Here is a 15,014-nt window from a genome sequence, read left to right on the forward strand (position 1 = left end):
TTCAGTCCCTTAACCCTGAGGTCACACTTAATAACCTCATCCCAGGACTTTTTTGGTCTGTCCCTCGTAACCCCACCCCTAATATTAACGCTTCTCACTTCCTGCATCCAATTATCACCCTCCATCCTCTCCACATGCCCAAACCACCTCCATCTACCTCTCCTCATCACAACACCAACACACTCCAGTCACATCCTCTCTCTCAACTCTTCCATCAGAAACCAAGCCCCCCTAGACCTTGCACTCAAGGACGCACTGCACATCCACCTAATCACTGTCACTTCTGTATGACTGAGCATGCAAATATCCTCTTCCTTTACTGCCTAGGTCTCACTGCCATATACCATTACACTCCAAACATAAGCTGCATACAAAGATCCCTTAGCATGTAGGGAGAGCCCTCTCAATGTCAGGAGAGATGATACTTGTGAAATTTCTATGCCTTCTCAATCAATAAAGGTGTAGAAATAGCAGTTCCTTCATTCCTACGTTGTTTAAACCATTCATATAGCACTTGGTCAACAGTGGCATATTTAGGTTCACTTAAATTTTCCAGTTTATCATCAGTTCAGTATTTTCAAGTGCAGCATTGAATTTTTTCATGTTATTTCCTCAGGTCATACAAAGTTGTAGTTTTAATCACACGTAGTACTCGTCTCGCAGCTTGCTTGCTGCAACACCTTTGTCCAGCTTCTTAAGAATTTCCATTTTGTCTGTGATATTCAGAACTTTACAAATTCTTTTCTTATTAATGCAGTCACTATCATCACTCGTACATTTCTCTCAAGACATTTTTCTGAGTTTAAGTGTGAAATTTAGGATCGAAAAATAGCGCTTTGTCCATGCTGGAAGAATAAAGAATGATGAAATCAACCACGTGGATGACATGGTTCAAGTAAGGCCAGGCTAACCAACCTCATGAGCTAGCTTAGGACATGGACAACTCATTCTTCAGCCAAGATCTTGTGGTAGCTTAAGTAAGTGATTGTTCCATGATTGCTCACAAGCTTGGGTAAACATGAGCCGATGTGACTATCATGGTGTTTTGTAAACAAGGTGGTAATCACGGAAATTAAAAACATGATTTCTGGGGGGCACCAAAATAGCTCTCTCTCTCTTTTATAAATATATGGTACCTGAAAATAATTTACAAAAACTGATATTTTAGAAATTTGGTATTCAGATTTTGGGAATTGCATTGTACAACCATGATCCAAGCTGAACAAGGTCAGGCATAAGGTGCATGAAATCCAGGAAAAAAACACAGTTCCCATAATTCACGAGGTGGGCAGCCTTAACCTGAAGTACGGGCGCACTGTCATTCTTTGTTTGTGGCACTGAAGCTAATACAGTCACTGGTTCAACAGTTCTCAGTGCTTACCATTATCTTCATGACACTGAGAGGGGTTTCCCAGCACACTAAGGGGTCTTTGTATGCAGCATGTGTTAGGAGTGTAACACTACAGTAGTGGGATGAGCAGTGAATAAAGTGGATATTTGTATTCTTAAATGTACAGAGATGAGAATGATTAGATAAATGTAAAGTGCATCCTTGAAAAACAGGCCTGGAAGAGTTATGACTACATATGATGAGTTGAGTAGAATGGAGCCTGAGTGTATTCCTGTTGTGATGAGAAAGGGTAGACTGATGGCCTATGCAAGTACATAATTCCTCTCCTTCACTCCTCCTCCAACTGCAATATCACAAAATAGTTTAACTTCCAAATCTGAACATTCCTCTCATGAACTTCACAATTTATTCATACCGGTATATTCCCATGACATCAGAAACGGACTCCCGTGGGAGATGTTGTATGCTGATGATTTGGTGTTGATTGCAGAGAACGAAAGGGAGGCGGAGGAAAGATTTAGGACGTGGAGAGATGGTATGGGGCAAAAGGGCTTAAGGGTAAATGCAGATAAAACAAAAGTGACGATATCTAGGGTTGGTGGCGGTACTGTCAAAGACGAGGGAGACTGGCCATGTGCAGTCTGCCACAAGGGCATGGGAAGTAATTCCATCTTGTGCAGTGTTTGTGATAAATGGGTGCATAAGAGATATAGTGGTATCAGAGGCAGACTGCGAGATAATGCTGATTTTATGTGTACAGTGTGTCGGGGAGAGCAGCTGGAGATTGTCAGGCGTAAAAGGACTGAACTTGCTAGTGAGTCTCTTGAGTGTGCGAAAGAGTTTTGTTATTTGGAAGACATGTTGTGTGCTGGAGGTGGGGCTGGAGCTAGCTCTGTGGCTAGGGTTAGAAGTGGTTGGAAGAAGTTCAGGGAGCTGTTGCCTCTTCTGACATTGAGAGAACTCTCCCTACAGGCTAAGGGGTCTTTGTATGCAGCATGTGTTAGGAGTGTAATGCTGTATGGTAGTGAGACCTGGGCAGTAAAGGAGGAGAATATTTGCAGGCTTAGATGTACAGAAATGACCATGATTAGGTGGATGTGCAGTGTGTCCCTGCGTGCAAGGTCTGGGGGGACTGGGTTTATGATGGAAGAGTTGAGAGGTAGGATGGGACTGGAGTGTATTGGTGTTGTGATGAGGAGAGGTAGATTGAGAGGGTTTGGGCATGTGGAGAGGATGGGGGATGATAACTGGGTGAGAAGTGTTAATACTGGGGATGGGGTTATGAGGGGAACACCGAGAAAGACATGGGATGAGGTCAGTAAGTGTGACCTCAGGGTTAAGGGATTGAACAGGGAGGCTGCAACAGACAGTGCAACATGGAGAGCCACCATTAGGTGACCAAGGCCGACACATGCAAGCATGTTGGAGCTTCAAAAACGAAAACAAAAACGATTCCCGAGGAACAGACACTAATTCCTCCATTATCCTTCATTCACAATCATCTGTCACTGCTTTGTTTCTCAGCTTTTCCACTTTTTTTTTTTTCTTTTAATATACTCTGAGCAGACTAATCTTCTAACTCTACTTCTTACATGCTCCTCTCAATTTAACCTCGCTTATTACAATCACATACTGTAATCAGAAAACCTATGCACCAACCTTTCTCAACTTGCCACTAAAACACTACAGCATCATTCTCTCTACAGGCACATCATTGGACTAAAAAAAAGCTCAATTAGTTACATGAAATACAAAAATTTCTATACCTGAGCAATTTGGCAAGTGTTCTTGAGTCCCTTGCTGCTAGAGCCTTGTTGAGGGTGGTTAGGGTGTGGGCAGCAGCAGCAGCATGTCTCGCATGGCGTACAACTGCTTGAACCACTTCTTGTATATCCTCTAACCACAACTCGGCACCACTGTCTCCCAACATCTTACACTTGGCCTCACACACCACCTATTATATGGGGTGAATGACAACACTCCTCATAATGTACCACGCAAGAAACAGATCTCCATTAAAATTCTTCCACTAAGACCCTGTGTACTATACCAACTATTAATTATCATATCAATTATTATATCAGTTATTACATTATTTATATTATGGTACTTATTTTTATTGCTTTCAAAGATTCATTCATTCATTCATCATCCAATCCTACATTGTCCCATGAGGAGCGTAAGAGCCCGGGGCTAGGCAAGTTGTTCCTGACATTTAAGATGAGTGTGACCAGCCTCACTCATCCCTAGGTGGCATTACATGAGCAACAAACCCAACCACCCCTTGCATATAAACCTTCACCAGGTCAATCTGACTGGAGCACCGTAATTATTCACTAAACCACCAGGCGCCAAAATTTGGTTATATGGGTACCACCCAATGTAGTAAATGGTTCTGCAGTACAGGAAATCATTTGGCTTGTCACTCAGTATACAGTACAGTCACCCACAGGCAGAAGGAAGAGGAAAGAATGAAGGAAAGAAAGACAGAAGAGGGAGTGTAAAGTCATCCGTAAGCAAAAGGATGAGGAAAGAAAGAAGGAAAGAAGGACAGAAGAGGATGGAAGAAGAAAAGGATGGAGGAGAGGAAAGGGCAGACACGCGAGAGCAGCACTACATCGAGTGGATGGTGTGACAAACCATATACCAATATGCAAACATCAAAGACACAAGCCATTTTCACTAAATCAGATTAAAACTTAACATACAGCAAACTCTTACTTTTATGAACCCTGACAGACAGAATAATGGATTTATTGGACACAATAAGGTCACCGAGCTTCTGTTGGTTATCATGCGGTGATCCTAACCAACCAGTATTTCCACCATACACTCACATGCTACCAATGGTTGCGTGTGTGTGCTTGTTCAGATAGTTTGTTACTTGGCAGGAAAAACTTGTGTAACGAGTCACTGAGCAATGAGGTTATGTGGGTATGAGAATCTTTGAGGCTTTGAATCGTGTGTCTAAAAGGGCGACAAGCGACGCAGCGAGGCCAGCCAGCAAGGCCAACTCTCAGCCTACACTTCTCCAGGCTCGTTCCAGCCTTTGCCAAAAAAAGATTGTGTTGTGTTGCGTCATCTTAACATTGTGTTCTGTACTTGTTACAATATGTTCTTTTTATAGACCTCAAATACTGCTTCAAATTCGCTCAGATACACCTTTTCCAATAGAGTGGTGAAAAAGATATACCTGAGCAAATCTGAAGGAGGGAGGAGGCGAGGTATGCCAAGGAGAAGGTGGAGAGATATGGTGGATGAGTGTGTGAAGAAGAGAGATTTGGAAATCGGTGAGACTAGGGAATTGACAAGTGATTGAGCTGGCTGGATGAATGTTGTGAGAAGAAATGCCTGATCAGGGATTTGGCATCCCATTTTAACGTGGCAGCATCCGGATTGACTCTATCGGATATGTCTGTGTGAAGCTACAGAACATGGTGAATGTTTTTGGCATATCCAATAAAGCCAGGATTCCGGGCGCTTGAACGATGAATGAATGGAAGTGTGACCTATTGGATTGGGCAAATTTGGGCTGTCTGGTCATTGCTACTCCTCACCTTGCCCTAGGGTGCGAAAGGGAATCCGGATGATGATGGTGAATACTGCGACTTGTTGAGAGGGTATTCATGGGTCTACATGGTTTGTATTTCTAATTAATAAACTTTTATATATTTGTGGTGTTTGCTATCCAGGTTGGAACTACATTGGTGACCCCAGGGCGAAAACTGTACTTCCAACTCAGACAGCAAACACCACAAATATGTAAAGTTTATTAAATAAAAACACAAACCACTTAGACCCATGAATACCCCTTCAACAAGTCGCAGTATTCGAGGTCTATAAAAAGGACATAGTGTAACAAGTACACAACACAATGTTAAGATGACTCAACACAACACATCTTTCCTTGACAAAGGTATGATTAAGCCTGGAGAAATGCAGGCTGAGAGTTGGGACTGCTTGCTGGCCTCGCTGCATCACTTGTCGTCCTTTTATAAACAAGATTCGAAGTCTCATAGATTCTCATACCCACATAACCTTATTGCTCAGTGACTTGATACACAAGTTTTTCCTGCCAAGTAACAAAATACCTGAACAAATACACACACGTGACCATTGGTAGCATGCGAGTGTATGGTGGGAATACAAGTTGGTCAGGATCACCACAATAACAATGTCCATCAAATGGGGCACAAACAGTCGCAATATATGTGTTTTCTACCCTTTTTACTCCAACCTGGCCAGATATTGTCCTCTCTCCATTATGACTGTTCAGCTGTAATAACAAACTACAGTAATACTGACTAATTATGAGGAAAAGGGATCCAAAATAATGAGCAAAATGGAGAAATTATGGGCCAAGTTAGTGAAAAATGGGTACAGTTTTCATTTTTAGTACTAGAATAAGCTACTGTACTCATATATTTTTAAACATGTGCTTGAAATCCCACCTCACGGGGGAACATTGGATATAATGGACAATCAGCTTTATTGGATCAAGCTTTCCCCAAAATATTCCATTACAGTTGGAGTCTACTGTGTATGCAACCTAATCTAATGCACACAAAATCAATCACTTCTCTCCTTCTTTCATCATTCACAATACTAATAAAACTCCCATTTTACCCCATCCAATTATATAAAAATCTGACCTTAGGGACAACACACATCATATCTTGTCATCCACTTCAATCTTTCACACAGCTTGTTTCATACAAAACAGCACACCATGCAGGCTTCTCTGAGAGCCTTTACTCTTCTATATTCTTTAGATTTTCAGTGAAAACCGTCACATTTCAAACGGTAGTATGCACCTGTCTAGGTTTACTAGGTCAGAGATGCAGACAAGGATATCATCAATGAGACTTCTGTACCCATTTGGGATAGATCAATTACTGGTAGAGGGATTTCCCACATCACAACCTCCTCCAATTCAGCCATCTTCTGTAACATGTAACAAATGTCATGCTGACAGGCTACTTTCTCCCTACTTTCAAGGAACTGCTTGAATTACGTTCACATATTACCGCAGCAAATTATCTTTTTCCTGACCTTCAGCAGCTGGTAGTAATGAAGGGAGTCCTGCAGAAACAACAAAGAAGACAAATGAAGAGCTGGATGCTGAAGTGCAATCAAAGTCTCTTCCACACTGCAGTTGCTCAATGCTCTGTTCACCGCAGCCAGCGCTCCCACTTCTGCAAAGGTTGCTGATGGTCAGAGAAGCACTGTATAGGCCTACCATTAATATGAAGTCTACCTACATACTGACGGGATGCAGTTTGGGGTAATGCCAGGCAAAAGGACCACTGATGCTTTATTCATTATCCACTAGCCTTAGTAAAAATATATAAGAAAGAAAGGGGGCCAGAACTTTGTTTTTGCTGATTTGGAGGTCTTGACAGTGTCCCTAGGGAGGTGGTGAAGTAAGCAATTAGAAAGCTTGAGATCGAGAAGTGGTTGGTCTGAGTGGCTATGGCTATGTATGTGGGTGGTCGCTTTCTTTCATTCTTTCCTCTCTTTTCTGCCTATAGGTGGCTCTACACTCCCTCTTTTGTTTTTCTTTCCTTCATTCTTTCCTATTCCTTCATCTTATGGATGACTCTACACTGAGTGGCAATCCAAATGATATCATGTACACCAAGAAACCATTTACTGCACTGGGTGGTAACCATATAACCAAATTATGGCACTTGGTGGTTTAGTGGGTAATTAAGGTACTCCAATCGGATTGAGCTGGCACAGGTTTATATCCAAGGGTGGTTGGGGTTTAGTGCTCATGTAATGCCACTCAGTGATGAGTGAGGCTGGTCACTCTCATCTTAAATGTCACGACCAACTTGCCTAGCCCAGAGCTTCTACGCTCGTCATGGGCCAACATAGGATTGGATGATGGAAGGATGGATATGGGTGGTCGCACACAGAAGAGAGTGAATGGAGATTTGAGTGATGTCAAGTGCATCTTTGCCTCAATATTTAAAAAAAAAAAAAAAAAAAAAAAAAAAAAAAAAAAAAAAAAAAAGTTGACCTTTGGCAGCCATTCTGGTGACCTTGACCTTGACCCAGAGTGCCCATTTTCGAACTCGTCCAAGATTTTGTCATATTTTGATACCCTGAAGGTTTCATGTTGACAGCTCAAGCCATTCATGAGTTATAATTGTGCCAAAGGCTGGCACTAAAAACTAGTTGACCTTTGGCAGCCAATTTGGTGACCTTGACCTTGACCTCAAGTGCCCGTTTTTTTTTTTTTTTTAACTTGTCCAAAATTTTGGTCATATCTTGATACCCTTAAGGTTTCATGATGACAGCTCAGACTGTTCATGAGATACAATAGGAACACGAACACACACACACATACTGTACACACACACACACAGAGGCAGTTAAAAACGTTATTGCTCTGCCTTGTTAAAAGGTCGCAAAAAGGCGGGCGATAATGTCCCACAGCATCTCTTCCACTAACAGTAGATTACACATTACAAATACTGTTCTTAATAATAATTTACTAACTTTTCCATCAACCTTCCAAAATTATGATGCTGTATGATATAAGGAAAACTTGACTCAACACACTTACTGTTATTATCCTCCTGCAGCTGGTTGTTAACTTCATCAATTATCTGCTGGATGTCAAAGTAGGTGAGGAGGGGACAGAGCTCATCACCCGAGGAAGATTTGGCCTGACGCTGCTTAAACAATGCTGAGTAATACTCCCTTGAATGGCTTTCTTCAAGATTCTGTAAAATGAAGGCAAACACACACAACTGTTACTTTTCACCTCTGGATACCTGGTCAAGACCTCAACAGGCTACTGCGGTAACAGTTCATTTTGTTTACAAATGCTTCAACATGCTTGTTAATGCACTTACTTTGGTCTCCTACTGGCAACTCTCCATGCTGCTCGATCTCTGGCAGCCTCCCTTTAACCTTGAGTTCACACTCTAAGACCTTGTCCCAGGTCTTTTTCGCTATGCCTCTCACAACCCCACCCCCAACATTCACGTTTCTCACTTTCTGCACCCAATTGTCATCCTCCATCCTCTCCACATGCCCATGCCATCTCATTCTTCCCCTCATCACAATACCAATACACTCCAGTCCTATCCTTCCTCAAAACTCTTCCACCATAAACCTAGCCCCACAAGGCCTCGCATTCAAGGTCGCACTGCAGATCCACCTAATCACTCCCTGAGCACTGAGGGAGAGCTCTTTCGATGTCAGGGGAGGCAACAGCTCCCTGAACTTCTTTCAACCACTCCTCACTCTAGCCACAGAGCTAGCTACAGTCCCACCTCCAGCACATAATATGTCTCCCAAGTAATAAAACTCATCTACACTTCTTGCTCACCATCAAGATCAATCCTTTCACACCTGACAATCTCCACATGGTCTCCCAAACACACCACACACATGAAATCAGCATTACCTCACAGTCTACCTCTAATACTACTACATCTCTTATGCTCCCACTTACCATAAACACTGCACAAGATGGAATTACTTCCCACACCCTCGTGGCAAAGAACACATGGTCACTCTCCCTCTTCCTTGACAGAACATCCACCAACCCTTGACACCATCACCTTTGTTTTATCTACATTTACTCTCAAGCCCTTGCATCCCATACCATCTTCCCACTTCCTAAACCTTTCCTCTACTCCCCTTTTGTTTTCTGCATTCAACACCAAATCATCGGCATACATCTCCCACAGGAGTCCATCTCTGAAGTTATGTGAGAGGACTTCATGCACCATGATAAACAATAAGGGGCTCAACAGTGACTCCTGATCCACACCAAATAGCCAACTGTGTTCGTCATTAATCCTTATCATTTCACTTCCCACTAAGAAACAGGATTCAGAGTAGAAATAGGGAAGCACAAGTCCTTCTCTACTTATGCACACTATTGGTCCTCATTAAGCCCTCAAAATTCTCAGCACCATCCCCAAAGCAAACTGGTATATCTTCCACTCAATGTTAATTATATGCTGGCCTAACTATGGTCCTTCATGTTGAGTAGGGACCATTCCATCAAATGGATAAGGGTGCATTTCTTTGTCATGCACTCTACATGCACTAATTTCTATCCTTCATCATATCTTTTAGTACTGCAATTTCACAAAGCTCTCATCCATCCATCCATCAACCAGTCCTATGTTGCCCCATGAGGAGCATAGGAACCCCGGGCTAGGCAAGTTGGTCCTGACATGTAAGATGACAGTGACCAGCCTCACTCACGCCTGAGTGGCATTACGTGAGCAATACACCCCAACCACCCCTTGGATATAAACCTGCACTGGCTCAATCCAAATGGAGTACCTTAATAACTTACTAAACCACCAGGTACCATAATTTGGTTATATGATTACCACCCAGGATAGTAAATGGTTTCCTGGTGCACAGGAAACTATTTGGCTTGTCACTCAGTGTAGAGTCACCCATAGGCAAAGGGAAGAGGAAAGAATGAGGGAAAGAAAGACAGACGAGGGAGTGTAAAGTCACCCACAGGCAGAAGGAAGAGGAAAGAATGAAGGAAAGAAGGACAGAAGAGGATGGAAGTCAGGAGAGGGCAAACACCCAAAGCAGCACTCCATCAAGTGAGTGGATTGTGAGCGCCCCTACCTACCACCATACATTTAAATTTACACCTTATCCCACCATCACTTACTGGTCTCCCTAAGTTTCACTGATGCATACATTTTTCGCCAACCCCTTGTTATATCCATTCTCTGTAACTATACCACCATAACACTTTTAACTATGCTTTCATTGCCAGACTTCTTTGCTCACCAACTTTCACAAAACTCTACCTCTTACCCTTCTAATTTATCCACTTACAAATACTGCTTAGCAATCCCATTTCTACTTCTAGCTTCTGACCTTCAAAAATCATGCTTATATCAATGACTCACACCTGCCACTCCCATTTTAACCAATGAGTCATGTACCCCTTCCAAAATCATTTTTTTTTTTTTTTTTTTCTGGGAGTGGCAGCTACTATTATTGTTACTCTTTACTAACCTCTTCACACAACGTTTTTTATTCTCATTATATTCCCTCCTACTTTCACTAAAGGTCATTTCTCAAGTCCACCCCAAGGATGTCTTTCTTTTTTCTTCCAGTGTTCTATCAACCGCGACATTCCACTAAGCTGTAACTTCCTTACTAATCAATATCATTGCAATTCCACACCTAGCTTTAACATTCCTGACTAAGCACTCCAATCGGACTGAGCCGGTGAAGGTTTATATCCATGGGATGGTTGGGGTTGATTGCTCATGTAATGCCACTCAGGGATGAGTGAGGCTGGTCACTCTCATCTTAAATGTCAGGACCAACTGCCTAGCACCGGGCTCCTACGCTCCTCATGGGGCAATGTAGGATTGGATGATGGATGGATGGATGGATTAAATATATATATATATATATATATATATATATATATATATAAAGCACTGTGAAAGCATTTTTGAAAGTACCATTAGTTATCAACAATAAGTGAAAAAGTACAATGAAACTGTCAGCAGGGAGTGACTGCATACTGCTTCTATGGTGAACATGAATGCAGTTGTCATTGTCATCATCATCATCATCATCCGGACCTCTTTTCCCACCTTAGGGCAGGGTGAGAGGTAGCAACGTCCAGACAGTCAAAGATTGTCCAGTTCACTGGGTCACACTTCCATTCACTCACCATTCAAGCCCTCGAAATCACGGCACTATCAGATACGCCAAATAAACTTTACCACGCTCTGTAGCTTCACATATACCTAACTGACAGAGCCAATCTAAATGCTGCAATGTAAAAAAGGGGTGCCAAATCCCTGGTTATGTCCTTTGCACAAAATTCATTCAACCAGCTCAGTCTCTTGCCAGCCCCTTGGCCTCACCAACTTCCATACCTCTCTTCCTCATATGCTCATCCACCACATCTCTCCACCTTCTTCTTGGCCTACCTCGCCTCCTCCCTCTTTTAAATTTGCTCAGATATACCTTTTTCACCACTCTGTTGTCACCTATTCTCTCCACACGACCAAGCCATCTCAGTACACTCTCGTCGATTCTGGTGTCCACAGACTTTCTCATTCCACATCTTTCATGAATCACATTATTCTGTACCCTATCCACTCTCTGTACTCCACATACATTCCTCTGCAGTCCCATCTCCACTGCTCTCACTCTTGCCCTTTCATTTTCATGCCATACAATAGTCTCACATCCATATGTTACAGTTGGTATTAACACACCTTCCTGTAAGCCTCACGCATTTGCAACACTCAAGCTTCTGTTTCTTATCAAGATTGCTGTATTCCTTCCTTGTGTCACTCAATTTGCCACTTCTTTTACACATTTTCCTCTCTCTTCTATCACTGTACCCAGGTATTTGAACTCTCTCACCAATTCCAGTCTCTCTCCATTCATTGTAACATCACACTGAGAATCACTTCTCTCATAATCATCACTTTACTTTTTTCTACATTTACTTTCAAGGCACAATGCTCACAGACATCTACAAAACTCTGTACTAATCTACCAAGCTCTTGTCCAGTATTTGTAACAAACAATACATTATCAGCATACAACAAATTTGAGATATTCCATCCATCACCATTGGTTACCAATGCCATCCCTCTCTCCATTACTCGTATATTTACTTCTCTCATCACCCCATTTATATATATATATATATATATATATATATACACAGTGCATTCCCTAATATGCGTCTCCGAAGTATGCGAGTCCACTACAATGCGAGGTGACTCAGAAAATATATATATATTTTTTTTTCCCCAATCTGCAAGGTGAGATTCCGCGTATGCGAATTGGCATTTGATTCTAAGGCAAAAACGAGATATTATCTTGAAGCTTCGAGTGCAAAATGAGTCTACAGCTGCGCACGAGTAAGAAAAACGAGTCTACCTGCTGCGCGCCAGTAAGACAAACAAGTCTACCAGCCGCGCGCTAGTCAGGTGCACTAGCGCACCCCACCACCAGTGAGTCAGAGACCCTCTACCAGCTGCACACCATGTTTTTTTTTTTTGTCTGCCCACGGTGTACCTCTCATTTTTTTTGTTTCAATTTACCATTGTCGAAAACACCCTGTGTCATCATGGCCCCGCAAAAGAATTTCAAAAATAAGAAAATTAGTCTGGAAGTGAAGTTAAAGGTCAGTGAGTTGAAAAACGCAGGAAAGGGCAACTCTTGTATTGGGCGAGAACTAGGCCTGGGTGAGTCTACAGTGAGAAACATTTGGAAGAGTAAAGACCAAATTTTAAGCACCGTCGAGACGTACGGCGGCCAGCAACTTGATGGGCGCAGTAAAGTTGTTAATCCTGCTCTTATCCAAATGAAGAGATACCTAGCACTTTACATACACCGCAAGGAAAAAGAAAGTGATACCCTTGGATAACAGGCACATCAGGAAGCAAGCCAAGATGTTTTACAAGACGTGCCTGAAGAAATCACAATGTCCAGAAACAAGATCTTTCAAAGCTTCCAGGGGCTGGCTGGCAAGGTTTCTAATGTGAAAACAATTTAAAAACGTGAAGTTGTATGGTGAACGTGCAAGTGCTGATCATAACGCAGGCGATTCATTTCCATCTGTTTTGAAAGCCATTTAGAAGAAGGTGGCTACACCAGAGATCAAATCTTTAATCTGGATGAGAGTGGATTAAATTGGAAAATGATGCCAAGGTCACCATACATTAGTAAAGCTCAAAAACAAGCCAGAGGAAGGAAGACTGATAAGTCCCGCATCACAGTCATGTTCACCTGCAATCTTTCAGGATCATGCATGATGAAGCCAGTCATCATGCACACTGCTAAGCATCCTAGGTGCTATAGGCATGTACGGAGTATGGATGCAATGGAAGGTTTCTACTGGTACAGCTCCTTTAATGGATGGATGACCTTGTTGATCATGCAGTCGTGGATGAACAACCACTTTGTTCCTGATGCCCGCCTGCTTTGCCGCCAACTTGACATTCCCTTCAAGATTCTCCTTTTGATGGATAATGCTCCCTGTCACCCTGCCTACCTGGACAATATCCATCCCAATGTTAAAGTTCTCTTTTTGCCCCCCAACACAACCTCATTGGTGCAGCCCCTCGACCAGGAGGTGATCTGCAATGTCAAGAATTTTTACAACACCCGTGTCCACGACTACCTCAGATCCAAAACAGAAACAAATGAAGAATTGCAACAAATAGCTGCAGAAGACCTCTTTAATGACCTGGATGTGGATGACCCTGACCCTGAAGAGCTACCAGACCGACAGCCAACACTGAGCAATCAACACCTGAAATGACTGTGACACGCTTTTGGAAATCATCCCCCATACGCAATGCCGTGGACTTTTTGCTGGAAGCATGGGACAACGTAAACTCTGCAACAATTAATCACGCATGGTGCGCTCTAGTCCCCCACCTGTGCCCCAAAGAGCCAGGTAGCCAGGTCCAAAAGGTGTCTGAATCAGACCAAACAGTGTTGGAGGCAGCACAGTCAGTGGCAGGATTTGAAAGTGTAACCGATGAAGAACTTCAAAAAATATGGACAGTAGGGGAAGAAGAAACCCCTGAAAGTGCAATGATTCGTGCAGATGAAGAGGATGAGTTGGCCAGGCAAAAGCAAGAGAGTGCAGTGGTTGCACCACAGATGCAACTACCGGATGAAGCAGTGAACATGAGAAACTTCTCCAAGATTTTGATGGCAATGGATAACCTCAAAGAAGTCATCAAGACCAGTGAAGATGATAAATTCCGTGCTGAAAAGATGTGCCAGGGATTAGAGAGACTGCTTCGTTATTACACAGATAAACACCAAGAGGAACTGAATACGCGACAGCAAACATTAATCACCAAATTCTTTAGTCGCCTCGGATACCGTCCCTCTTCCCCAGCAAGCCAGGCAGATCTCTAAATAAGGTAAATGGGATTATTTTTTGTTGTTATATTCATCATTCTAATGTAATCTTATTATTTTAATATATTTTTCTTGAAATTATGTGCGTGCAGTTGGCAAAAATGGGATTATAATGGCTGTGCCAGGGGGTTGTCTGACTATATATATATTTTCCCATTTATTCTTTACTCCACAATATGCGAGTTCTCAATATGTGACGCATTTTGTAGCCCATGTTCTCACATATTAGGGGGATACACTGTGTATATATATACAGTATATACATATATATATATATATATATATACATATATAATATATATATACAGAATATAAATATACACACACATATATATATATATATATATATATATATATATCTATCTATCTATCTATTGCCAGACGCCTCAATCCCGTTTGGGGTGGCCACAAACAAATCGCCTCCAAGTCGCCCTGTCCCCCGCCATTTCACTGCCCTGCTCCCAACTCACACCCCCCTCTCTCATATACCTCTCCACCCCATCCCTCCATCTCATCCTCGGTCTCCCCCTCCCTCTTCCACCCTCCACCTCACTCACATACACTCTCTTTGTCAATCTTTCACCCTCCATCCTCTCCACATGGCCAAACCACCTCAGTGTGTTCCTCACAACGCTTCCTATCACATCCACATCCACACCACAACGCTCCTTTATATCCTCATTCGTCAGCCTGTCTCTCCACGTGACTCCACAGGCTCCTCTTAAATAACTCATTTCCACTG

At 42.5% G+C, this 15,014-nt stretch overlaps 1 protein-coding gene across 1 annotated transcript in view; it reads right to left on the minus strand.

Annotated features, from left to right (window-relative positions):
• The window catches only part of LOC145412864 (ras GTPase-activating-like protein IQGAP1), a 220,163-nt gene that overhangs the window by 113,525 nt on the left and 91,624 nt on the right, over window positions 1–15,014 (minus strand). Inside the window, exons 12-14 of the mRNA XM_080282664.1 lie at window positions 7,926–8,085; window positions 6,404–6,546; window positions 3,118–3,305 (exon numbers count right to left, since the gene is read on the minus strand). Of these exons, the coding sequence (XP_080138790.1) occupies window positions 3,118–3,305; window positions 6,404–6,546; window positions 7,926–8,085 (491 nt within the window). The remainder of the gene's footprint in view (window positions 1–3,117; window positions 3,306–6,403; window positions 6,547–7,925; window positions 8,086–15,014) is intronic.

The sequence above is a fragment of the Coenobita brevimanus genome, chromosome 94 (assembly GCF_032717465.1).
Source record: "Coenobita brevimanus isolate Jiangsu-jjx chromosome 94, ASM3271746v2, whole genome shotgun sequence".
Taxonomy (NCBI): domain Eukaryota; kingdom Metazoa; phylum Arthropoda; class Malacostraca; order Decapoda; family Coenobitidae; genus Coenobita; species Coenobita brevimanus.